This window comes from Bombina bombina, chromosome 4, assembly GCF_027579735.1.
Source record: "Bombina bombina isolate aBomBom1 chromosome 4, aBomBom1.pri, whole genome shotgun sequence".
Classification (NCBI taxonomy): Eukaryota; Metazoa; Chordata; class Amphibia; order Anura; family Bombinatoridae; genus Bombina; species Bombina bombina.
The window spans coordinates 465,927,426-465,955,327 of NC_069502.1; the positions used below are offsets into that span (position 1 = coordinate 465,927,426).

General features: G+C 42.0%; 1 protein-coding gene across 1 annotated transcript in view; it reads right to left on the minus strand.

Moving 5' to 3' along the window:
- Positions 1–247: 247 nt before the first annotated feature.
- Positions 248–27,902, minus strand: part of EPHB3 (EPH receptor B3) — a 76,261-nt gene continuing 48,606 nt past the window's right edge. Inside the window, exons 3-16 of the mRNA XM_053710354.1 lie at positions 26,938–27,610; positions 20,553–20,708; positions 19,418–19,747; positions 19,038–19,162; positions 18,503–18,665; positions 18,049–18,154; positions 4,772–4,827; positions 4,254–4,376; positions 3,884–4,131; positions 3,221–3,436; positions 1,520–1,669; positions 1,126–1,319; positions 708–863; positions 248–543 (exon numbers count right to left, since the gene is read on the minus strand). Coding sequence (XP_053566329.1) covers positions 435–543; positions 708–863; positions 1,126–1,319; positions 1,520–1,669; positions 3,221–3,436; positions 3,884–4,131; positions 4,254–4,376; positions 4,772–4,827; positions 18,049–18,154; positions 18,503–18,665; positions 19,038–19,162; positions 19,418–19,747; positions 20,553–20,708; positions 26,938–27,610 — 2,805 coding nt within the window. The 3' untranslated portion in view covers positions 248–434. The remainder of the gene's footprint in view (positions 544–707; positions 864–1,125; positions 1,320–1,519; positions 1,670–3,220; positions 3,437–3,883; positions 4,132–4,253; positions 4,377–4,771; positions 4,828–18,048; positions 18,155–18,502; positions 18,666–19,037; positions 19,163–19,417; positions 19,748–20,552; positions 20,709–26,937; positions 27,611–27,902) is intronic.

Consider the following 27,902-nt stretch of genomic DNA (forward strand, 5'->3'; position numbering starts at 1 on the left):
ATCTGGGTGTCTGCTGTGTATTCGGAAGCCAAATGGTGCTGCAATGTCAGTTTTAATTACTGTCCTTGCAGAGGATGGAAGACACTCTATTATTGCTATATATATATATATATATATATATATATATATATATATATATATATATATATATATATATATATATATATATATATATATATATATATATATATATATATATATATATATATATATATATATATATATATATATATATGGAGAAGGATTTTGTACATCCAGTTCATGGTTGCAAATGGTCACACAGTGAAAGTTATCAGCAAGCAGAGTTCCTGTGAGCAAAGCTAACATGGCTTTTTCCTCCCAGATCTCTTTTATACACCCACAGCTCTCTGTAGAGCTCAAAGTCTGTATTTCTTCTTCAATATGAAGAGTTGTGTACCACAGGTGTTGGAGTATTACACCTGGATAGGCAAGGTCTGGCTCATCTGCAGCCTCATGTCTTGGACACTGTGGAGAAGCTTCTTCTGGTGACCAGCCAACGTCACCCCGATACGGAGCAAATCCCTGCATGGGAAAGAGACAGATCATTTATGAGCTGGTACAAACTATATTTCAGTTATTGCCACTCTGGTTTAGGCTCTACACTGCAGTCAAGTATAAACCTCCAACTTAGTCCCTATTTTACTGTGGTCAATCTCCCACATTCTCCCAAAGAACTAATTACTTACTCAGCTGTCATCTGAGCCACCAAGTGGAAGGAAGTAAAGCCAGCACTCAGAAAGTTCTCCTGGTACTGGCCCATTTTGATAGCCTCCAACCAGTCACCCACAGTAGGAAAAGTTGTGTAATCTGGAACCGTGCGATCCAAAAGCTGCTGAGATACCCTAATACAACAGAAGAGAGCAAATTAATTAATTCAAGAAGAGTTTAATGATTATCTAGACAAAGAAAAGACACCGTAGACACATAATTTTAATGTAAGCTAGTCAGGGTAAGCTTCATGACTTACACAAGCCACCACAAAGGAAATCTAACATCTTAAATAGGCATATAAGTACAGAAACTTATTTTCAAAGCACATTGTAAAATATGTTTTAGATTGAAAAAAAAAAAAATCTTCAAAAATAAAAAAGTAATGTTCCTTACCCTGCCTGTGCCGGACTAGTGACTTTTAGACTAGCTGCATTACGTATTAACTTGTCCAGCGAACTAACAATCTGGGAGAATTTAGGCCTTAAGTTGCGGTCACGGAGCCAACAATCGAGCATAAGCTGGTGCAAAGCAGAGGGACAATCCATTGGGGGTGGCAGACGATAGTCCTGCTCCACTGCATTAATAACCTGAAAACGAGATGTACAGATCATCAAGCTATGCTTTTTCCCCATCTTTTTTTTTTTCACCTGCCCTCTGTTACATCTAGATGCTTTCACCTACACTTCTCTCAATCTAGGATCCAACTTTAACTATAGAGTAAAACTAAACATATTAAACCATTCTCCAGCAATTAAAAAAAAAAAAAAAAAAAAAAAAACCAACTTACATCCTGATTTGACATATCCCAGTATGGCCTCTCGCCATATGACATCACTTCCCACATGACAATGCCGTAACTCCAGACATCACTTGCTGATGTGAACTTCCGATAAGAGATGGCTTCTGGAGCCGTCCAACGAATAGGAATCTTTCCTCCCTAATTAAGAATCCTAGTTAGAATACTTAAATTGCACAATGGCACAGTAAAATGGTGTTTTATATGCATTTCTGCGAACAATGGACATTTGTATTTTATTATTTAAATTGAATACCATTTGCTGACACACATTTAAAAAGGGATAGACAGGTCAAAATAAAAAAAAACTCATGATCCAAATAGGATTCAATGTAAGAGGAAATTTGTATCCAATAGTTGCAACTTGCTTGTAGTCAACGTGGCCTTGAGCTGCACTAGCTCAAAGAATTGCGCTCTTTATAAATCACTCCAGCAAAACAGGAACTGGCAATTATAAATTTACTGCACAATTTAAAAATATAAGTTACTCAGGGCAGAGTATAAAGAGTGAGTTTCTCAGAGTGTTGCAGTGGTCCGAGGATAGGTCACCATGAAGGGACATCATATGACCACTGCAACATTCTGAGGAACTCTCACCACTTTACACTCTTTTGCTGTGAGCTATTGAGCCCTGTTTCTATTGTGGTATTATGTTGCTTTTGGTGTCAAAATTTGTGCCCTGAGCGACTTATTTTTTTAAATTGTGGAATAAATTTATATTTGATTGCCAGTTCCTGTTTCGCCAAAGTGATTTATAAAGAGCACAATTCTATGAGCTACTGTAGCTCAAGGCCACGATAACTACAAGCAAGTTGCAACTATTGGAGACACTCACTTAAAGTGACACAAAACATACATTTTTGCTTTCATGATTCAGATAGAGCATGCAATTTTAAGCAACTTTCTAATTTACTCCTATTAAAAATTATTTGTTCTCTTTGTATCTTTATTTGAAAAAGCAGGAATCTAAGCATAGCAGCCAGCCCATTTTTGGTTCAGAACATGGGTAGCGCATGCTGATTGGTGGCTACTTTACTTTAATAATTTATTTAGTCCCCTTTTCTGGTAATTTTATTCTGACAATTGTGTCCTTTTCAGTTCCTGTTAGGCTGCACACACTAGTGAATTATTTATATTATAACCATTTCAAATTGGCCTCCGCAGAGAAAGAAACCCAAGTTACAACATGGCAGCACCCGTTGCTGTATAGACACTAAAATTTTACTTATTTTGTCAATATATAAACAACTAATTAAACATTTAAAACCTATGTTATTCTCAGACTAATCTGTTCTTTGAATGCTTCATTCTAGCTAGCTTTTATTTAGTGTTTAATAACCCTTTAAGGTTGGTAAGAATTCTCCACAAGGATAACTTCAATTTACTGTATAAATGAAAAACAATTTGAGGTAAAACTCTCCATCTTCCTTATTTTATATATAAAACCACAACTCAGAGAGACAATCAATCTATAGTTCACTTAGGAATGAACACATTAACTGCACATTGTGTGCAAACACCTGTTTATTCCCACAGTCTAATGTACACACCAGAATTACCATCCAAAACACACTTTATGCTTCTTAATATATGCACATCAATCCACACAATATTAATACTCCTCTGATACAAACACTCTCACCAACACTTTCATGAACACACATTCAAAAATTGTCCACATATCTGTCTTACCAATGAACTGGTGTATGTTGGATCCGAACGGTTATTCTGAAGGAATCTGGACAGCCCAAAATCAGAAACTTTGCAGACCAGGTTACTATTCACAAGGATATTCCGGGCAGCAAGGTCACGATGAACATAATTCATTTCTGACAAATACTTCATTCCAGATGCAATACCCCGAAGAATCCCTACTAGCTGAATAACTGTAAACTGGCCATCGTTCATCTGTTGAGAGAAAAATGCTTCCATTTAAACACTTGTCATGACAATTCATCAGCTCAAACTATTTAACTTATACTCTCAACTTGAGGAAACACAGCCGGCTCTGGCTTCTCTAGGTAAAATCTGTTTATTGCTTCCTCAAAAATTCACTTTGAAATATATATTTTTTTTTATATCATCTTTGTATACCGACTCACATCTTCCCTTTTATCAGCTTTCAAACAAATGGAAAGGTCAAATGATTTACTAAACCCACTATACCAACTCATCTAAAAAACTAAATGAGTTGGTAAAATGTAATTCTAAGAGTATTTAGCCAACTTCATTAGTCAGCATAACCAGTTGGACTCCACCAACTCTTCTTCATAAGCAGTGTGTCACAGTCTTAAATAACATGAGATGCTCTCTCCGATTCCTGTAATAAGCATTCTTCTAGCTTTCCCAACATACCCTTAGGAATGAGTCTAAGGCTCCATTTTCCATAAATTCGGTCAGGATCATAACAGGGCGGCTCCTGGTCACAACTCCCTCTAGTCGGATGATATTCGGATGATCAAACTGACCCATGATGCTCGCCTCACTCAGGAAATCACGTCTCTGCTGTTCTGTATATGCCGCCTTTAGTGTTTTTATTGCCACCAGCTGCTCTCGGCGTCCAGCTTGCTTCAGTCTACCACGACACACCTCTCCAAACTCACCTGAGTGAAGCATAAACACCCAAAGTTAGACACTGCAAGACAAATTGTGGTCACTCTCATAACCACACGTCTGGGCACACTCTTGGGAATGGATCAAAAATTGAAAAGAACACAGGACTAACCTGCACCAATTACTTCTTCTATCTTCACACAAGATATATCAATTTCCTTGGCAAAATCACGCACTGCTTCATTAGGATCCTCATATGTGAAAGGATCAATATAAAGTTTCATACCAGGAACCACTGCAAAAGGAAGATATATTAGAGAGAGATATTAGAGAGAGAGAGAGAAAAAGAGAGCGAGATATTAGAGAGCGAGATTAGAGAGAGAAAGAGAGCGAGATATTAAAGAGCGAGATTAGAGAGAGAAAGAGAGCGAGATATTAGAGAGCGAGATTAGAGAGAGAAAGAGAGCGAGATATTAGAGATCGAGATTAGAGAGCGAGAATATTTAAAACCACCGATCACTAATCATTTTAACGCAAGAGGCAGAATGATGAAAATAATTAAACATGGAGATGAAATACAAGGGTATGTGTGTGGGGAGGAGAGAGAGAGAGAGAGAGGTTTACTGTATGTTCTCAAGCAAAACCATATTTAAACATACGCAACAATAAAAAAGGAAATAAGACACTCACTGTATTGCTGTAGTTTTTCTGTGTATTCCGACTCTGGGTCATTTCTCTGTTTCCTGCTGCAAATAGCAATTTTAATGGATATGGTCAGTTTTGTGGCATGAAACATAGAATTTGACGGTAGATAAGAACCAAAAAACATAATTTATGCTTACCTGATAAATTCCTTTCTTCTGTAGTGTGATCAGTCCACGGGTCATCATTACTTGTGGGATATTAACTGCTCCCCTACAGGAAGTGCAAGAGGATTCACCCAGCAGAGTTGCTATATAGCTCCTCCCCTCTACGTCACCTCCAGTCATTCGACCAAGGACCAACGAGAAAGGAGAAGCCAAGGGTGTAGTGGTGACTGGAGTATAATTTAAAAAATATTTACCTGCCTTAAAAAACAGGGCGGGCCGTGGACTGATCACACTACAGAAGAAAGGAATTTATCAGGTAAGCATAAATTATGTTTTCTTCTGTTAAGTGTGATCAGTCCACGGGTCATCATTACTTGTGGGATACCAATACCAAAGCAAAAGTACACGGATGACGGGAGGGATAGGCAGGCTCTTTATACAGAAGGAACCACTGCCTGAAGAACCTTTCTCCCAAAAATAGCCTCCGAGGAAGCAAAAGTGTCAAATTTGTAAAATTTGGAAAAAGTATGAAGCGAAGACCAAGTTGCAGCCTTGCAAATCTGTTCAACAGAGGCCTCATTCTTAAAGGCCCAAGTGGAAGCCACAGCTCTAGTGGAATGAGCTGTAATTCTTTCAGGAGGCTGCTGTCCAGCAGTCTCATAAGCTAAACGAATTATGCTACGAAGCCAAAAAGAGAGAGAGGTAGCAGAAGCTTTTTGACCTCTCCTCTGACCAGAGTAAACGACAAACAGGGAAGACGTTTGTCGAAAATCTTTAGTTGCCTGTAAATAAAATTTAAGGGCACGAACTACATCCAGATTGTGCAAAAGACGTTCCTTCCTCGAAGAAGGATTTGGGCACAAGGATGGAACAACAATCTCCTGATTGATATTCCTGTTAGTGACTACCTTAGGTAAGAACCCAGGCTTAGTACGCAGAACTACCTTATCCGAGTGAAAAATCAAATAAGGAGAATCACAATGTAAGGCTGATAACTCAGAGACTCTTCGAGCCGAGGAAATAGCCATTAAAAATAGAACTTTCCAAGATAACAACTTTATATCAATGGAATGAAGGGGTTCAAACGGAACACCCTGTAAAACGTTAAGAACAAGGTTTAAACTCCATGGTGGAGCCACAGCTTTAAACACAGGTTTAATCCTGGCCAAAGCCTGACAAAAAGCCTGAACGTCTGGAACTTCTGACAGACGCTTGTGTAACAGAATGGACAGAGCTGAGATCTGTCCCTTTAAGGAACTAGCGGATAACCCCTTTTCTAAACCTTCTTGTAGAAAAGACAATATCCTAGGAATCCTAACCTTACTCCAAGAGTAACCTTTGGATTCGCACCAATATAGGTATTTACGCCATATTTTATGGTAAATCTTTCTGGTAACAGGCTTCCTAGCCTGTATTAAGGTATCAATAACTGACTCAGAAAAACCACGCTTTGATAAGATCAAGCGTTCAATTTCCAAGCAGTCAGCTTCAGAGAAGTTAGATTTTGATGTTTGAAAGGACCCTGAATCAGAAGGTCCTGTTTCAGAGGTAACGACCAAGGTGGACAGAATGACATGTCCACCAGATCTGTATACCAAGTCCTGCGTGGCCATGCAGGCGCTATTAGAATCACTGATGCTTTCTCCTGTTTGATTCTGGCAATCAATCGAGGAAGCATCGGGAAAGGTGGAAACACATGAGCCATCCTGAAGGTCCATGGTGCTGTCAAGGCATCTATCAGGACCGCTCCCGGATCCCTGGATCTGGACCCGTAGCGCGGAAGCTTGGCGTTCTGTCGAGACGCCATGAGATCTATCTCTGGTTTGCCCCAACGTCGAAGTATTTGGGCAAAGACCTCTGGATGAAGTTCCCACTCCCCCGGATGAAAAGTCTGACGACTTAAGAAATCCGCCTCCCAGTTCTCCACTCCCGGGATGTGGATTGCAGACAGGTGGCAAGAGTGAGACTCTGCCCAGCGAATTATCTTCGATACTTCCATCATTGCTAGGGAGCTTCTTGTCCCTCCCTGATGGTTGATATAAGCTACAGTCGTGATGTTGTCCGACTGGAACCTGATGAACCCCCGAGTTGCTAACTGGGGCCAAGCCAGAAGAGCATTGAGGACTGCTCTCAATTCCAGAATGTTTATTGGAAGAAGACTCTCCTCCTGATTCCATAGTCCCTGAGCCTTCAGAGAATTCCAGACAGCGCCCCAACCTAGTAGGCTGGCGTCTGTTGTTACAATTGACCAGTCTGGCCTGCTGAATGGCATTCCCCTGGACAGATGTGGCCGATAAAGCCACCATAGAAGAGAATTTCTGGTCTCTTGAATGGAATGAAGGACACGGCATGCATTTTGAAGTTTTGTTAACCTGTCCTCTGTCAGGTAAATCTTCATTTCTACAGAATCTATCAGAGTCCCCAGGAAGGGAACTCTTGTGAGTGGAAAGAGAGAACTTTTCTCTTCGTTCACTTTCCATCCATGCGACCTTAGAAATGCCAGTACTATCTCTGTATGAGATTTGGCAGTTTGAAAGCTTGAAGCTTGTATCAGTATGTCGTCTAAGTACGGAGCTACTGAAATTCCTCGCGGTCTTAGTACCGCCAGAAGAGTGCCCAGAACCTTTGTGAAGATTCTTGGAGCCGTAGCCAGTCCGAATGGAAGAGCTACAAACTGGTAATGCCTGTCTAAAAAGGCAAACCTTAGATACCGGTAATGACTTCTGTGAATCGGTATGTGAAGGTAAGCATCCTTTAAATCCACTGTGGTCAAGTACTGACCCTCTTGGATCATGGGCAAAATTGTTCGAATAGTTTCCATCTTGAACGATGGAACTCTTAGGAATTTGTTTAGGATCTTTAAATCCAAGATTGGCCTGAAGGTTCCCTCTTTTTTGGGAACTACAAACAGATTTGAGTAAAACCCTTGTCCTTGTTCCAACCGCGGAACTGGATGGATCACTCCCATTAATAAAAGATCTTGTACGCAGCGTAGAAACGCTTCCTTCTTTGTTAGGTTTGTTGACAACCTTGACAGATGAAATCTCCCTCTTGGGGGAGAGGATTTGAAGTCCAGAAGGTATCCCTGAGATATGATGTCTAACGCCCAGGGATCCTGAACATCTCTTGCCCAAGCCTGGGCGAAGAGGGAAAGTCTGCCCCCCACTAGATCCGGTCCCGGATCGGGGGCCCTCAATTCATGCTGTCTTAGGGGCAGCAGCAGGTTTTCTGGCCTGTTTGCCCCTGTTCCAGGACTGGTTAGGTTTCCAGCCTTGTCTGTAGCGAGCAACAGCTCCTTCCTGTTTTGGTGCAGAGGAAGTTGATGCTGCTCCTGCTTTGAAATTACGAAAGGAACGAAAATTGGACTGTCTAGCCTTGGCTTTGGCCTTGTCCTGAGGCAGGGCATGACCTTTACCTCCTGTAATGTCATCAATAATCTCTTTCAAGCCGGGCCCGAATAAGGTCTGCCCTTTGAAAGGAATATTAAGCAATTTAGATTTAGACGTAACATCAGCTGACCAGGATTTTAGCCACAGAGCTCTGCGTGCCTGAATGGCGAATCCTGAATTTTTAGCCGCAAGTTTAGTTAAATGTACTACGGCATCTGAAATAAATGAATTAGCTAACTTAAGGAATTTAAGTTTGTGTGTGATGTCATCTAGTGTGGATGATTGAAGTGTCTCTTCCAGAGACTCAAACCAAAATGCTGCTGCAGCCGTGACAGGCGCAATACATGCAAGAGGTTGCAATATAAACCCTTGTTGAACAAACATTTTCTTAAGGTAACCCTCTAATTTTTATCCATTGGATCTGAAAAAGCACAGCTATCCTCCACTGGGATAGTGGTACGCTTAGCTAAAGTAGAAACTGCTCCCTCCACCTTAGGGACCATTTGCCATAAGTCCCGTGTGGCGGCGTCTATTGGAAACCTTTTTCTGAATATAGGAGGGGGTGAGAAAGGCACACCGGGTCTATCCCACTCCTTAGTAACAATGTCAGTAAGTCTCTTAGGTATAGGAAAAACGTCAGTACTCGTCGGTACCGCAAAATATTTATCCAACCTACACATTTTTTCTGGGATTGCAACTGTGTTACAATCATTCAGAGCCGCTAATACCTCCCCTAGTAACACACGGAGGTTCTCAAGCTTAAATTTAAAATTTGAAATGTCTGAGTCCAGTTTATTTGGATCAGAACCGTCACCCACAGAATGAAGCTCTCCGTCTTCATGTTCTGCAAACTGTGACGCAGTATCAGACATGGCCCTTGCATTATCAGCGCACTCTGTTCTCATCCCAGAGTGATCACGTTTACCTCTTAGTTCTGGTAGTTTAGCCAAAACTTCAGTCATAACAGTAGCCATATCTTGTAATGTGATTTGTAATGGCCGCCCAGATGCACTCGGCGCTACAATATCACGCACCTCCTGAGCGGGAGATGCAGGTACTGACACGTGAGGCGAGTTAGTCGGCATAACTCTCCCCTCGTTGTTTGGTGAAATATGTTCAATTTGTACAGATTGACTTTTTTAAAGTAGCATCAATACATTTAGTACATAAATTTCTATTGGGCTCCACTTTGGCATGAACACATATAGCACAGAGATATTCCTCTGAATCAGACATGTTTAACACACTAGCAAATAAACAGCAACTTGGAAATACTTTTCAAAGTAATTTACAAATAATATGAAAACGAACTGTGCCTTTAAGAAGCACAGAAAAATATTATAACAGATAAAATAATTAAGTTATAGCATCAATCTTTGTCAGAATATACAGTTTTAGCAAAGGATTGTTCCCCTCAGCAAATAACTAACCCAGGCAGCAGAAAAAAATACACAAATAAACGTTTTTTATATCACAGTCAATACAATCAGCACAGCTCTGCTGTAATGATTACTTCCCTCAAAAAAGACTCTTGAGATCCCTGAACTCTGTAGAGATGAACCGGAACATGCAGGAAGAAAATGAACCTCTGACTGAGTTTTTCTGATGCATAGTAAAAGCGCCAAAAATGGCCCCTCCCCCACACACATAACAGTGAGAGGGATCAGTGAACTGCTCTAATTTAAATCAAAACTATTGCCAAGTGGAAAAAAAGTGCCCAAAACATTTTTTCACCCAGTACCTCAGAGAAAAAAACGTTTTTACATGCCAGCAAAAAAACATTTTACCTCAATAATTGTCATTTAAAACCTATTGCAAGTCTCTGCAAAATAGGTTAAGTCTATGTATACAGTTTAAAAGCCAGAGAAGTACCATTTCCCAGAAAACTGAAGTGTAAAATATACATACATGACAGCCTGATATCAGCTACATCTACTGCATTCAAGGCTGAGTTTACATTATAACGGTATGGCAGGATTTTCTCATCAATTCCATGTCAGAAAATAATAAACTGCTACATACCTCTTTGCAGATTAATCTGCCTGCTGTCCCCTGATCTGAAGTTTACCTCTCCTCAGATGGCCGAGAAACAGCAATATGATCTTAACTACTCCGGCTAAAATCATAGAAAAACTCAGGTAGATTCTTCTTCAAATTCTACCAGAGAAGGAATAACACACTCCGGTGCTATTATAAAATAACAAACTTTTGATTGAAGATATAAAAACTAAATATATCACCATAGTCCTCTCACACATCCTATCTAGTCGTTGGGTGCAAGAGAATGACTGGAGGTGACGTAGAGGGGAGGAGCTATATAGCAACTCTGCTGGGTGAATCCTCTTGCACTTCCTGTAGGGGAGCAGTTAATATCCCACAAGTAATGATGACCCGTGGACTGATCACACTTAACAGAAGAAAGGCCCATCAAGTCTACCCATATCACATGTTACTTTTTCCTTAGGATAGCCTTATGCATGTCCCAGGCATTTTTAAATTCATTTACAGACTGTGTGTTTACCACCTCAAATGGAAGTTTATTCCATAAATCCACCACCCTTTCTGTAAAAAACATGCTTCCTCAAATTTCTCCTGAATCTGCTACCCTCTTTAGATTGTGACCCCTTGTTTTGGCATTTATTTTTTGTGAAAAATGCTTCTATTTTATTAAGTCCCTTCATATATTTGAAGGTTTCTATCATGTCACCTCTTTCCCTTCTATCCTCTAAGCCAGTGTTTTTCAACCAGTATGTCAATATGTCATGTATAGTTTGTAGGAGGCATGGAATGACAGCACAGTGTGTGTGTGTGTATATATATATATATATATATATATATATATATATATATATATATATATATCTATCTCCTGTATTAGGCTATAATGTCTGATTTTGTAAAATTTTGGGATGGTGGTGTGCCACAGGATTTTTTTTTTAAGGCAAAAAAGTGTGCCACGGCAAAAAAAAGGTTGCAAATCACAGCTCTAAGCTATACATATTTAGAACATAGAGTCTTTTCTTTGTACGTTTTATATTTTAGACCATGTACCATTTTAGTAGCCCTCCTTTGGACAGCTTTTAGTTTATTTATATCTTTCTGAAGATATGGCTCCAGAACTGTACACTGTATTCCAGATTTGGTCTAACTAATGATCTGTAAAGTGGCATAAGAACCTTGCTATTTCTGCTACTAATACCTCTTCCAATGCAACCAAGCATTTGACTGGCCTTGCTGGCTGCACTGCTGCATTGTGTACCAAATTTTAGCCAATGATACAATATTTCACCCAAGATGGTACAGCCAGCTACAACCATTAAAAACAGATAAGCTTAAAAGGACATTTACTAAAAAAAAATTGTGAACGATTTTCCTGTAATTAACCTGTGAAAATGTTGCGTGTCCCCCCAGAGTTGCAGGAGCACATGCTGCATAATTGGGTGTCCCTTTATTTCATGATTCAGATAGAGCATGTGATTTTAAACAACTTTCCAATTAACTTATTTTACCTAATTTGTTTTGTTCTTTTGCTATCCTTTGTTGCAGCACATATATATGCCTCATTATTGGCTCACCTAATGCATTGAGCTAGCTCCCAGTAGGGAATTAATGCTTTAACAAAGCATAACAAGAGAATGAAGCAAATTAGATAATATAAGTAAATTGAAAGTTACTTAAAACTGTATTCTCTGTCTGAATTATGAAAGAAAAAACAAAATGTATGCTTACCTGATAAATTTCTCTCTTGTGGTGTATCCAGTCCACGGGTTCATCCATTACTTGTGGGATATTCTCCTTCCCAACAGGAAGTTGCAAGAGGACACCCACAGCAGAGCTGTCTATATAGCTCCTCCCCTAACCCCCACCTCCAGTCATTCGACCGAAGACAAGTAAGAAAAAGGAGAAACTATAGGGTGCAGTGGTGACACTAGTTTTAAAAATAAAAACACCTGCCTTAAAGTGACAGGGCGGGCCGTGGACTGGATACACCACAAGAGAAAGAAATTTATCAGGTAAGCATAAATTTTGTTTTCTCTTGTAAGGTGTATCCAGTCCACGGTTTCATCCATTACTTGTGGGAAACCAATAGCAAAGCTTTAGGACACGGATGAAGGGAGGGACAAGGCAGGAACTTAAACGGAAGGCACCACTGCCTGTAAGACCTTTCTCCCAAAAATAGCCTCCGAAGAAGCAAAAGTATCAAATTTGTAAAATTTAGAAAAGTATGAAGCGAAGACCAAGTCGCCGCCTTACAAATCTGTTCAACAGAGGCCTCATTTTTAAAAGCCCATGTGGAAGCTACCGCTCTAGTAGAATGAGCTGTAATTCTTTCAGGAGGCTGCTGGCCAGCAGTCTCATAAGCTAACCGGATTATGCTTCTCAGCCAAAAAGAAAGAGAAGTTGCCAAAGCCTTTTGGTCTCTCCTCCTTCCAGAGTAGACAAACAATGCAGATGTTTGACGAAAATCCTTAGTAGCTTGCAAATAAAAACTTTTAAACCTTATCTGTATGGAAGATCAGATAAGGGGAATCACACTGCAAGGCAGATAACTCTGAAACTCTTCGAGCTGAAGAGAAAGCCACTAAGAACAGAACTTTCCAAGATAAAAGCTTGATATCTATGGAATGCAAAGGTTCAAACGGAACCCCTTGAAGAACTTTAAGAACTAAATTTAAACTCCATGGCAGAGCAACAGGTTTAAACACAGGCTTGATTCTAACTAAAGTCTGACAAAACGCCTGAACGTCTAGAACATCTGCCAGACGCTTGTGCAAAAGAATAGAGCAGAAATCTGTCCCTTTAAGGAACTAGCTGATAATCCCTTTTCCAATCCTTCTTGGAGAAAGGATAAAATCCTAGGAATCCTGACCGTACTCCATGAGTAACCCTTGGATTCACACCAATGAAGATATTTACACCATATTTTATGATAGATTTTCCTGGTGACAGGCTTTCGAGCCTGAATCAAGGTATCAATGACCGACTCAGAGAAACCATGTTTTGATAAAATCAAGCGTTCAATCTCCAAGCAGTCAGACGCAGAGAAATTAGATTTGGATGTTTGAATGGACCTTGGAGTAGAAGGTCCTGCCTCAGTGGCAGAGTCCATGGTGGAAAGGATGACATCTCCACCAGATCTGCATACCAAGTCCTGCGTGGCCACGCAGGTGCTATTAAAATCACAGAAGCTCTCTCCTGCTTGATCTTGGCAATCAGACGAGGGAGGAGAGGAAATGGTGGAAACACATAAGCCAGGCTGAAGGACCAGGGCACTGCTAGAGCATCTATCAGCGCTGCCTGGAGATCCCTTGACCTGGACCCGTAACGAGGAAGCTTGGCGTTCTGACGAGACACCATCAGATCCAGTTCTGGTTTGCCCCATAGTTGAATCAGCTGGGCAAGTACCTCCGGATGGAGCTCCCACTCCCCCGGATGAAAGGTCTGCCGACTTAGAAAGTCCGCCTCCCAGTTCTGTACTCCTGGGATATGGATAGCTGAGAGATGGCTAGAGTGAACCTCTGCCCATAGAATAATCTTGGAAACCTCCATCATTGCCAGGGGACTCCTTGTTCCCCCTGATGGTTGATATAGGCTACAGTCATGATATTGTCCGACTGAAATCTGATGAACCTGGCCGCAGCTAGCTGAGGCCAAGCCTGAAGAGCATTGAATATCGCTCTTAGTTGCAGAATGTTTATCGGAAGGAGGGCTTCCTCCTGAGTCCACGAACCCTGAGCCTTCAGGGAATTCCAGACTGCGCCCCAACCCAGAAGGCTGGCATCTGTCGTCACTATAGTCCACTCTGGTCTGCGGAAACTCATTTTCCTGGACAGATGGACCCGAGATAACCACCAGAGAAGAGAATCCCTGGTCTCTTGATCCAGATTTAACAGGGGAGACAAATTTGTGTAGTCCTCATTCCACTGATTGAGCATGCAAAGTTGCAGTGGTCTGAGTTGTAGGCGGGCAAACGGAACTATGTCCATTGCCGCTACCATTAGGCCAATCATTTCCATACACTGAGCCACTGACAGCCGAGAAGTTGAATGAAGAGCACAGCAGGAAGTTAGAAGCTTTTATATCCTGACCTCTGTCAGAAAAATTCTAATTTCTACTTCAGAGTTCCTAGGAAGTAAACTCTTGTGAGAGGAGAGAGAGAGAACTCTTTTCTCTGTTCACTTTCCACCCGTGAGACCTCAGAAAGGCCAGAACAATGTCCGTATGGGACTTGGCAATTTGAAAAGTCGACGCCTGGATTAGAATGTCGTCTAGGTAAGGAGCCACCGCTATGCCCCGTGGCCTTAGAACCGCCAGAAGAGACCCTAGAACCTATGTAAAGATTCTTGGCGCCGTGGCTAACCCGAAGGGAAGAGCCACAAACTGGTAATGCCTGCCCAGGAAGGCAAACTTGAGGAACTGATGATGATCTCTGTGAATCGGAATGTGGAGATAAGCATCCTTTAAGTCCACGGTAGTCATATATTGACCCTCCTGGATCATAGGGAGGATGGTTCGGATTGTCTCCATCTTGAAGGATGGGACCCTGAGAAATTTGTTTAGGATCTTGAGATCCAAGATTGGTCTGAAAGTTCCCTCTTTTTTGGGAACAATAAACAGGTTTGAATAGAAACCCTGACCCTGTTCCTCCCTTGGAACTGGGTGAATCACTCCCATAACCAGTAGGTCTTGAACGCAACGTAAGAATGCCTCTCTCTTTATCTGGTTTGCAGATAGTTGTGAGAGATGAAATCTCCCCATTGGAGATGAACCTTTGAATTCCAGAAGATATCCCTGGGAAACAATCTGTAGTGCCCAGGGATCCTGGACGTCTCTTGCCCAAGCCTGGGCGAAGAGAGAAAGTCTGCCCCCGACTAGATCCGGTCCCGGATCGGGGGCTACTCCTTCATGCCGTCTTAAAGGCAGCAGCAGGTTTTTTGGCCTGTTTCCCCTTGTTCCAAGCCTGGTTAGGTCTCCAGACTGGTTTGGACTGGGCGAAATTTCCCTCTTGTTTTGCATTAGAGAAAGCTGAAGCTGCGCCACTCTTGAAGTTTCGAAAGGAACGAAAATTATTCCGTTTGGACCTTAACTTATTGGACCTATCATGAGGAAGGGCGTGACCTTTACCTCCGGTAATGTCAGAGATGATCTTCTTCAGGCCAGGCCCGAATAGGGTCTGTCCCTTGAAGGGGATGTTAAGAAGCTTAGACTTTGAAGTAACGTCTGCTGACCAGGACTTAAGCCATAGCGCCCTACGCGCCAGAATGGCAAAACCTGAATTCTTAGCCGTTAGCTTGGTTAAATGAAAAACGGCGTCAGAAATAAAGGTAATAGCTAATTTAAGAGCTTTAATCCTGTCTAAAATATCATATAACAGAGTCTCCCACCTGCAGAGCCTCCTCAAGAGACTTGAACCAAAAAGCCGCTGCAGCAGTAACTGGGGCAATGCATGCAAGAGGCTGGAGAATAAAACCTTGATGTATAAAAATTTTCTTAAGGAGACCCTGCAATTTTTTATCCATAGGATCTAGGAAAGCACAACTGTCCTCGACGGGGATAGTTGTACACTTAGCTAGGGTAGAGACTGCTCCCTCCACCTTAGGGACCGTCTGCCACGAGTCCCGTATGGCGGCATCTATGGGAAACATCTTTTTAAAAGCAGGAGGGGGAGAGAACGCACACACCTGGTCTATCCCATTCCTTAGTAATAATTTCCGAAAACCTCTTAGGGACTGTAAAAACATTAGTGTAAACAGGCACTGCAAAGTATTTGTCCATCTTACACAATTTCTCTGGAACTGCAATGGGTTCACAGTCGTCCAGAGTCGCTAAAACCTCCCTAAGCAATAAGCGGAGGTGTTCGAGCTTAAATTTAAACGCTGTCATTTCAGAATCAGACTGAAGCAACGCCTTCCCTGAGTCTGAAATGTCACCCACAGATAGAAGCTCACCTGCCTCGGCTTCTGAGTATTGTGAGGGTATATCGGACACAGGCATTAAAGCGTCAGAAAGCTCTGTATTAGTTCTAGCCCCAGAGCTGTCTCGCTTTCCTTGTAACCCTGGCAGTTTGGACAATACCTCAGAGGGTAGCATTCATAACTACCGCCATGTCCTGTAAGGTAAAAGAATTAGACGTGCTAGATGTACTTGGCGTCACTTGAGCGGGAGTTATAGGTTCTGACACATGGGGAGAGCTAGATGGCATAATCTCCCTTTTTTCAGTCAGAGAATCCTCTGGAGATAAATCTTTAAGCGCCATAATATGGTCTTTATAGTTTATAGAAATTTCAGTACATTTGGTACACATTCTAAGAGGGGGTTCCACAATGGCTTCCAAACATATTGAACAAGGAGTTTCCTCTATGTCAGACATGTTTAACAGACTAGTAATGAGACAAGCAAGCTTGGAAAACACTTTAATAAAGGTGAAACCGCAATTAAACAAAAACGTTACTGTGTCTTTAAGAGAAAAAAAAAAAAACTAGCACTTAAACTGCAAAACAATGTAAAAATATAGTAAAGTCTTCGAAATTTTTACAGTGTGTGTAAGGGACTAAAGCAACATTGCACCCACTTGCAAATGGATGATTAACCCCTTAGCCCACAAACCGGATGTAAAAAACGTCAACCACCGGTAAAAGACAGTTGAGCACCTTGCCACAGCTCTGCTGAGGCTCCTACCTGCCCTCAAATACGATTTAGGGAAGAAATAAAGCCTTTATAATGGTCCTCAGATGCCAGAGGACTCCTCTAGGGAAGCTGGATGTCAGTCTGAAGGAAAACTGCGCATCTAGAGCGCGAAAATAGGCCCCTCCCACCATGTACTGGATGTCAGAGGGGCCTTAAGAAAATACTCCTAGGAGTATCTGACTAGCCATGTGGAAAACTAGGCCCCAAATAAAGATTTATCTCCCTCAGAGAAAAAAACGTCCTATTTATGAAACATGTAAACGTTTTGTCAATAAGTAATATGAGTATTAACATGAGTATTACCCTGTTTTGTAAGCATGATCCCAGTCGTTAAATCACTGCATCTAGCTTACCTCAAATATACAAGACTCTGTCAGCATTTTCTAGAACTTTTATTCATCTTTCTAGAAATAAAAATACTGAACATACATACCTCAAAGCAGGTAATCTGCAGACCGTTCCCCCAACTGAAGTTTTCCCATACTCTTCAGTTATGTGTGAGAACAGCAATGGACCTTAGTTACAAACCGCTAAGATCATCAACCTCCAGGCAGAATTCTTCTTCTAATTTCTGCCTGAGAGTAAAACAGTACAACGCCGGTACCGTTTAAAAATAAACTCTTGATTGAAGGTAACACTACACTAAGTCACCACATATCTCTTGATACTTCCGATCTTGTCGAAAGTTGCATAAGAATGACTGGGGGTGGGGGTTAGGGGAGGAGCTATATAGACAGCTCTGCTGTGGGTGTCCTCTTGCAACATCCTGTTAGGAAGGAGAATATCCCACAAGTAATGGATGAACCCGTGGACTGGATAGACCTTACAAGAGAAATATGGGGTTTAATGTCCCTTTAAGTATGCTGCAGTTTAAGAATGCCAGGTAAACATACTCAAGTGTTCAAAAGGGTATACCTCTAAACTGTAAAATTAGCAAGGTTTGCAGGGTGAGTTTTCAAAGGTTTCATATTTACTTGTATGCATATATGTAGCACTTAACATACAACATACTACACACACAACAAAACTTTAAATCTCCCTTCTAAGTAACCCCCTCCCCACATATTACAGTAACACTTACCTGAAACAAACTATTACTATAACGACCACAGCAATAATAAAAACCAGGCCGGCAGTTACAGAGCCAACAACCATCGGGACCTGCTCCTTCAGACTGCTTTGATCTCCTGTATGGGACAGTAGGGAGGGTAGAAAGGACGGGAGGTGAGGGATCATTGGGAACAGGGGTATGTGCATTCAAACTCAAGGTGCAGGAGAGAACGGGACGTAAATAAATACATCAGTGAAAGAGAAACAGAGGGTTGTGGTGAAATTAAAGCCAGATTGGCCAAAATAAAGGAGAGCATCAGCTGGCTACACTCAGATCTGAGAAATACCATCAGTTGAGATGAATAGAATGTGGTGAATCAGCAAAGGAAAGTGATGAAGATTTAAAATAGATATGAAACCAGAGGAAGGTGGTGATGAAAGCTTAGACAGGAAAAAGCAAGAAAATGGAGGGATTATGCACACACCATCCTCAGCTGCGGTCTGGAACTCTCGTGGCTCACTATATGCTCCATATCCAGCCACAGTACGAGCCCGAACCTGAGCCACATACACAGTGTCCGGGAGAAGGCCCTCCATGCGCACAGATGTGCGCTGACTGGTCACTGTGTTACCTGCACCACTGTATCCCTAATAGGTAGCGGAGAGGGAGACAAGAGTAAAATAAGGGAAAAATACAAAAAAACAAGCTAAGGTAGGAACTGTGCGTGGATGGAGGGTTGAGGTAGAATGGAAAATGTACAAGGAAAGGAGTTTGGATACCAAGATAAGAAGAGAAGCAGAAAAAAAAGTTAAGATAAAATAAAAACATATGTTAGGCATTTAAAAAACAGTTCATTAGGTAGAGAAGGATAAGGAGGATTTATATGGGTTGGTGAAAGGTGACAGAAGAAGCACAAAGAGTAGCTAGAGTTCATTAGTGGGTCAAATGTAGCAGGGAGGAAGAAGGAGTAATATGGCAAAAAGGAGGAATGAACCAATGAAAGAAGATGTCGTGCTCACCTTCGCAAAGTACTTTATCTCATAATCCAGAATTATGCCATTGGGACTTTCAGGGGGAGCCCAGGACAGAGTGAGAGAACTTGCAGAGCTGCCATGAGATTGCACAATAGGTACAGCTGAAGGAGCTGCAGAATAAGATTTGTAAAATGAGTAAATAGTATGAAACCATTATACTCCACATTATTATCCTGAACTTGCACTTCTGGCTAACTTATCACTGCTTTTTATATACCCCCCCCCCCTTTGTCAGTCATCCTTTCTTCCCTAAGTTACTATACTAAAAGTAAAAAGCTTATCCATCAAGCTGAACTTTATATCATATCTAAACCATCTTAGTTCACCCTTTTCCTGACCGCAACTTCCTAGATGTCCTCACTTACCTGCTTGGTTGGTGGTTATATTGACACAGTAGTAATTAGGAACGTGGGTGCTTTTGCTGGATACGCCATTTACAGCCTGTATCTCAAAGCTATATTTAGTGTGGGCTTGCAGATGACTGACAGAGACACGACGCTCAATAAACCCAAACTGCCGAGGCCAGAACTGGACATTGTCATCACAACGAGAGCAGCCACGCTCTGAACACTTCTTGCAGATAACGTTATACAGAACATCCTCTCGTCCACCCAAGTCTCCAGGCTCTGACCACTCCAGGATGACATATGTTTCGTTCACACTGGAAATTACATGACGTGGTGCAGAAGGCACAGCTAAAAGGAAACAGGTTGATGTTCAGAGAAAAAGATTGCCTCATTATGCCTACACATTATGTTCTCTTGTATTAACTCGCTGCTTCAACCCCTGAAAAACTTAAAAAATGTACACAATTATATTCTTCTGAGTCTTGTTCTAATTCTCTTTCTCAAAACCAACTGCACCTAGCATACCCTTAAAGGGACAGTTTACTCAATTTTTCTCCCCTTTAATTTGTTCCCAATGATCCACTTTACCTGCTGGAGTGTATTAAATTGCTTACAAGTTATTTCCATTAACCTTATATTGGCATTTGAATTAGTTTATTTAGCCTGTGGTATCCCCACCCATCCTGAAAGTTTTTGGCCACAAGGCCAAGCTGTATTAACACAGCCAGTAGAAGAAATTACACTCCCAGTGGGTTATAGAAGAGCTAAGGTAATAAAATGTTAATTTTCTATTGTTCTCTCCAAGTATTGGTGATTGGTTTATGGACAGATAAGATAAAGAAGCCGGTATATGTACACAATGTGATAAAGTAATGAGATCTGATTATACCTACAAGCTCAACCCATTTTATTAGGTTGTGGCTTCAAAACACAAAAACAGCTCATTCATATACACAAATAAGCTTTAAAAAGCAAGTCTCATACATTTTATACTCTGCAGCTGGTAAAAAAAGTAATTGGAAACACATTAAGGGAAAAACAATTTTATAGTATACTGTCCCTTTAACCACATTTCACAATACATTATTCCATGTTGCTTTTGAGATACAATTACAATATACTTTGAACTCATGGCGCACACACACACACTTACAGGTACATGGAGTGTCAGCTAACTCGCCATCAGCTCGGTAATATCCATGTTGACAGGCACAAATGGTGACTCCAGTAGAACTTGTTCTGCTGTTATAGGGACAGGGAACACAGGGACCTTCTCCCTGCTTCGATTTGTATGTGCCACGACTGCAGGCTGGTTAGAAAGAGGAACGTTAGAAAAAAATGTAATGTGAAGGAATAACAAGGAAAAAAATTAAAATGGTATAAAAAGTCAAATTGCAACATTTTCCTGTGTACTTTGGCCCATCTATCAAACTCCCTATTATGTAGGCACCTTTATATCTTGTCTGTTGTCAGTATAAATACTTAGCACTGTATGCACAAACCCATGTGAGTAGCTTAGTACCAAATCAACACCACTTAGATTGGTAATCCAAGAAAACAGAATTTATGTTTACCTGATAAATTACTTTCTCCAACGGTGTGTCCGGTCCACGGCGTCATCCTTACTTGTGGGATATTCTCTTCCCCAACAGGAAATGGCAAAGAGCCCAGCAAAGCTGGTCACATGATCCCTCCTAGGCTCCGCCTACCCCAGTCATTCGACCGACGTTAAGGAGGAATATTTGCATAGGAGAAACCATATGGTACCGTGGTGACTGTAGTTAAAGAAAATAAATTATCAGACCTGATTAAAAAACCAGGGCGGGCCGTGGACCGGACACACCGTTGGAGAAAGTAATTTATCAGGTAAACATAAATTCTGTTTTCTCCAACATAGGTGTGTCCGGTCCACGGCGTCATCCTTACTTGTGGGAACCAATACCAAAGCTTTAGGACACGGATGAAGGGAGGGAGCAAATCAGGTCACCTAAATGGAAGGCACCACGGCTTGCAAAACCTTTCTCCCAAAAATAGCCTCAGAAGAAGCAAAAGTATCAAACTTGTAAAATTTGGTAAAAGTGTGCAGTGAAGACCAAGTCGCTGCCCTACATATCTGATCAACAGAAGCCTCGTTCTTGAAGGCCCATGTGGAAGCCACAGCCCTAGTGGAATGAGCTGTGATTCTTTCGGGAGGCTGCCGTCCGGCAGTCTCGTAAGCCAATCTGATGATGCTTTTAATCCAAAAAGAGAGAGAGGTAGAAGTTGCTTTTTGACCTCTCCTTTTACCGGAATAAACAACAAACAAGGAAGATGTTTGTCTAAAATCCTTTGTAGCATCTAAATAGAATTTTAGAGCGCGAACAACATCCAAATTGTGCAACAAACGTTCCTTCTTTGAAACTGGTTTCGGACACAGAGAAGGTACGATAATCTCCTGGTTAATGTTTTTGTTAGAAACAACTTTTGGAAGAAAACCAGGTTTAGTACGTAAAACCACCTTATCTGCATGGAACACCAGATAAGGAGGAGAACACTGCAGAGCAGATAATTCTGAAACTCTTCTGGCAGAAGAAATTGCAACTAAAAACAAAACTTTCCAAGATAATAATTTAATATCAACGGAATGCAAGGGTTCAAACGGAACCCCCTGAAGAACTGAAAGAACTAAATTGAGACTCCAAGGAGGAGTCAAAGGTTTGTAAACAGGCTTAATTCTAACCAGAGCCTGAACAAAAGCTCGAACATCTGGCACAGCAGCCAGTTTTTTGTGAAGTAACACCGACAAGGCAGAAATCTGTCCCTTCAGGGAACTTGCAGATAATCCTTTTTCCAATCCTTCTTGAAGGAAGGATAGGATCCTAGGAATCTTAACCTTGTCCCAAGGGAATCCTTTAGATTCACACCAACAGATATATTTTTTCCAAATTTTGTGGTAAATCTTTCTAGTTACAGGCTTTCTGGCCTGAACAAGAGTATCGATAACAGAATCTGAGAACCCTCGCTTCGATAAAATCAAGCGTTCAATCTCCAAGCAGTCAGCTGGAGTGAAACCAGATTCGGATGTTCGAACGGACCCTGAACAAGAAGGTCTCGTCTCAAAGGTAGCTTCCAAGGTGGAGCCGATGACATATTCACCAGATCTGCATACCAAGTCCTGCGTGGCCACGCAGGAGCTATCAAGATCACCGACGCCCTCTCCTGATTGATCCTGGCTACCAGCCTGGGGAGGAGAGGAAAGGGCGGGAACACATAAGCTAGTTTGAAGGTCCAAGGTGCTACTAGTGCATCCACTAGAGCCGCCTTGGGATCCCTGGATCTGGACCCGTAGCAAGGAACTTTGAAGTTCTGACGAGAGGCCATCAGATCCATGTCTGGAATGCCCCACAGCTGAGTGACTTGGGCAAAGATTTCCGGATGGAGTTCCCACTCCCCCGGATGCAATGTCTGACGACTCAGAAAATCCGCTTCCCAATTTTCCACTCCTGGGATGTGGATAGCAGACAGGTGGCAGGAGTGAGACTCCGCCCATAGAATGATTTTGGTCACTTCTTCCATCGCTAGGGAACTCCTTGTTCCCCCCTGATGGTTGATGTACGCAACAGTTGTCATGTTGTCTGATTGAAACCGTATGAATTTGGCCCTCGCTAGCTGAGGCCAAGCCTTGAGAGCATTGAATATCGCTCTCAGTTCCAGAATATTTATCGGTAGAAGAGATTCTTCCCGAGACCAAAGACCCTGAGCTTTCAGGGATCCCCAGACCGCGCCCCAGCCCATCAGACTGGCGTCGGTCGTGACAATGACCCACTCTGGTCTGCGGAATGTCATCCCTTGTGACAGGTTGTCCAGGGACAGCCACCAACGGAGTGAGTCTCTGGTCCTCTGATTTACTTGTATCTTCGGAGACAAGTCTGTATAGTCCCCATTCCACTGACTGAGCATGCACAGTTGTAATGGTCTTAGATGAATGCGCGCAAAAGGAACTATGTCCATTGCCGCTACCATCAACCCGATCACTTCCATGCACTGAGCTATGGAAGGAAGAGGAACGGAATGAAGTATCCGACAAGAGTCTAGAAGTTTTGTTTTTCTGGCCTCTGTTAGAAAAATCCTCATTTCTAAGGAGTCTATAATTGTTCCCAAGAAGGGAACCCTTGTTGACGGGGATAGAGAACTCTTTTCCACGTTCACTTTCCATCCGTGAGATCTGAGAAAGGCCAGGACGATGTCCGTGTGAGCCTTTGCTTGAGGAAGGGACGACGCTTGAATCAAAATGTCGTCCAAGTAAGGTACTACAGCAATACCCCTTGGTCTTAGCACAGCTAGAAGGGACCCTAGTACCTTTGTGAAAATCCTTGGAGCAGTGGCTAATCCGAAAGGAAGCGCCACGAACTGGTAATGTTTGTCCAGGAATGCGAACCTTAGGAACCGATGATGTTCCTTGTGGATAGGAATATGTAGATACGCATCCTTTAAATCCACCGTGGTCATGAATTGACCTTCCTGGATGGAAGGAAGAATAGTTCGAATGGTTTCCATCTTGAACGATGGAACCTTGAGAAACTTGTTTAAGATCTTGAGATCTAAGATTGGTCTGAACGTTCCCTCTTTTTTGGGAACTATGAACAGATTGGAGTAGAACCCCATCCCTTGTTCTCTTAATGGAACAGGATGAATCACTCCCATTTTTAACAGGTCTTCTACACAATGTAAGAATGCCTGTCTTTTTATGTGGTCTGAAGACAACTGAGACCTGTGGAACCTCCCCCTTGGGGGAAGTCCCTTGAATTCCAGAAGATAACCTTGGGAGACTATTTCTAGCGCCCAAGGATCCAGAACATCTCTTGCCCAAGCCTGAGCGAAGAGAGAGAGTCTGCCCCCCACCAGATCCGGTCCCGGATCGGGGGCCAACATTTCATGCAGTCTTGGTAGCAGTGGCAGGTTTCTTGGCCTGCTTTCCTTTGTTCCAGCCTTGCATTGGTCTCCAAGCTGGCTTGGCTTGAGAAGTATTACCCTCTTGCTTAGAGGACGTAGCACCTTGGGCTGGTCCGTTTCTACGAAAGGGACGAAAATTAGGTTTATTTTTTGCCTTGAAAGGCCGATCCTGAGGAAGGGCGTGGCCCTTACCCCCAGTGATATCAGAGATAATCTCTTTCAAGTCAGGGCCAAACAGCGTTTTCCCCTTGAAAGGAATGTTAAGTAGCTTGTTCTTGGAAGAAGCATCAGCCGACCAAGATTTCAACCAAAGCGCTCTGCGCGCCACAATAGCAAACCCAGAATTCTTAGCCGCTAACCTAGCCAATTGCAAAGTGGCGTCGAGGGTGAAAGAATTAGCCAATTTGAGAGCATTGATTCTGTCCATAATCTCCTCATAAGGAGGAGAATCACTATCGACCGCCTTTATCAGCTCATCGAACCAGAAACATGCGGCTGTAGCGACAGGGACAATGCATGAAATTGGTTGTAGAAGGTAACCCTGCTGAACAAACATCTTTTTAAGCAAACCTTCTAATTTTTTATCCATAGGATCTTTGAAAGCACAACTATCCTCTATGGGTATAGTGGTGCGTTTGTTTAAAGTGGAAACCGCTCCCTCGACCTTGGGGACTGTCTGCCATAAGTCCTTTCTGGGGTCGACCATAGGAAACAATTTTTTAAATATGGGGGGAGGGACGAAAGGAATACCTGGCCTCTCCCATTCTTTATTAACAATGTCCGCCACCCGCTTGGGTATAGGAAAAGCTTCTGGGAGCCCCGGCACCTCTAGGAACTTGTCCATTTTACATAGTTTCTCTGGGATGACCAACTTGTCACAATCATCCAGAGTGGATAATACCTCCTTAAGCAGAATGCGGAGATGTTCCAACTTAAATTTAAATGCAATCACATCAGGTTCAGCCTGTTGAGAAATGTTCCCTGAATCAGTAATTTCTCCCTCAGACAAAACCTCCCTGGCCCCATCAGACTGGGTTAGGGGCCCTTCAGAGATATTAATATCAGCGTCGTCATGCTCTTCAGTATCTAAAACAGAGCAGCCGCGCTTACGCTGACAAGTGTTTATTTTGGCTAAAATGTTTTTGACAGAATTATCCATTACAGCCGTTAATTGTTGCATAGTAAGGAGTATTGGCGCGCTAGATGTACTAGGGGCCTCCTGAGTGGGCAAGACTCGTGTAGACGAAGGAGGGAATGATGCAGTACCATGCTTACTCCCCTCACTTGAGGAATCATCTTGGGCATCATTGTCATTATCACATAAATCACATTTATTTAAATGAATAGGAATTCTGGCTTCCCCACATTCAGAACACAGTCTATCTGGTAGTTCAGACATGTTAAACAGGCATAAACTTGATAACAAAGTACAAAAACGTTTTAAAATAAAACCGTTACTGTCACTTTAAATTTTAAACTGAACACACTTTATTACTGCAATTGCGAAAAAACATGAAGGAATTGTTCAAAATTTATCAAATTTTCACCACAGTGTCTTAAAGCCTTAAAAGTATTGCACACCAAATTTGGAAGCTTTAACCCTTAAAATAACGGAACCGGAGCCGTTTTAAACTTTAACCCCTTTACAGTCCCTGGTATCTGCTTTGCTGAGACCCAACCAAGCCCAAAGGGGAATACGATACCAAATGACGCCTTCAGAAAGTCTTTTCTAAGTATCAGAGCTCCTCTCACATGCGACTGCATGCCATGCCTCTCAAAAACAAGTGCGCCACACCGGCGCGAAAATGAGGCTCTGCTTATGCTTTGGGAAAGCCCCTAAGGAATAAGGTGTCTAATACAGTGCCTGCCGATATTATTATATGAAAATACCCAGATAAAATGATTCCTCAAGGCTAAATATGTGTTAATAATGAATCGATTTAGCCCAGAAAAAGTCTACAGTCTTAATAAGCCCTTGTGAAGCCCTTATTTACGATCGTAATAAACATGGCTTACCGGATCCCATAGGGAAAATGACAGCTTCCAGCATTACATCGTCTTGTTAGAATGTGTCATACCTCAAGCAGCAAGAGACTGCACACTGTTCCCCCAACTGAAGTTAATTGCTCTCAACAGTCCTGTGTGGAACAGCCATGGATTTTAGTTACGGTTGCTAAAATCATTTTCCTCATACAAACAGAAATCTTCATCTCTTTTCTGTTTCTGAGTAAATAGTACATACCAGCACTATTTCAAAATAACAAACTCTTGATTGAATAATAAAAACTACAGTTAAACACTAAAAAACTCTAAGCCATCTCCGTGGAGATGTTGCCTGTACAACGGCAAAGAGAATGACTGGGGTAGGCGGAGCCTAGGAGGGATCATGTGACCAGCTTTGCTGGGCTCTTTGCCATTTCCTGTTGGGGAAGAGAATATCCCACAAGTAAGGATGACGCCGTGGACCGGACACACCTATGTTGGAGAAATTAGTCCCTTTAAAAAAAAATGCACTAATATATTGTTTTTCAATACAGTGTTTAATTCTTAAAATGTTGCTTTTTTAGGTAAAAATGTATGTGTCACCTTAAATCTGTATTTGATACCTTTGCATTGAGTGTCCTTGTTGGCTGCTTCAAATCCAGCTGCACAAGTGCAGGCTCCTACAGGAACCATCCACTCCCCATCTCCATTACAGTATAGCTTGAGAGGAACAGATAGTTCAAGAGCATTGGGCACACATGTACCAGGTGCAATGACTAGTGACGTTGGTTCAGCACCTGTTAAAGTCTCTGGGAAGGTAGCAAAGCCAGCCACTGTACGTGGACATTTCTTGTAGAAGACACGCACTGAAATGAGTGAAACACAGGCACCCAAGTCTTGGAATGCTAAATAAAACCCAGCACGGGAAAGTGGTCCAAAGCTGCGCACTTTGGTGTTAACACGGGCAGAGTCTCTTCGAGAAAAACTTGCATCAGGAGCAATTGTGTCCACTTTTACATAGGGGTTTTCCATCCAGGAGGGGCTATCAGCAGAGGCAGAGTCTGAATCAGACTCATAGTAGAATAAATTAAAGGTCTCTTTGCAAGAACCCGGAATATTGGGTAGGCTATTACAGTCTCGAACCGTGAACTTCAGCTCCACATAGACACGTTGAACATCTTTACGAGAGATGAACTGTGTGCGAAGCCAGTTATTCTGATTTAGCTTCTGTACATTACACACCTGATATGTTCTTATAGGATTAGATGCATTGTCATATCCACTTACTTCCTCCCACTGAAATGAAAGTAAAGAAGCATTTTAGGAAGGAAAAAAAACAAAAAAAAACAAAAAACTTGACAATAGACTTTTCAAAACAGAAGGATGAATGGATGTACAATGAATGAAAAGCACAGAAGGGGGAGGTTAGGCTAAAGGGAAAAATAAAACAAACGAAAAACACCAAACCCCCCCCCCCCAAAAAAAAAACACCCCACAAACATGACAAATAAGGGGATAATACATAAGCCACTTGAGTATAGACTATTAGATGAAAAAAGAGAGAGGAAAAAACAGCATAGAAGTATAA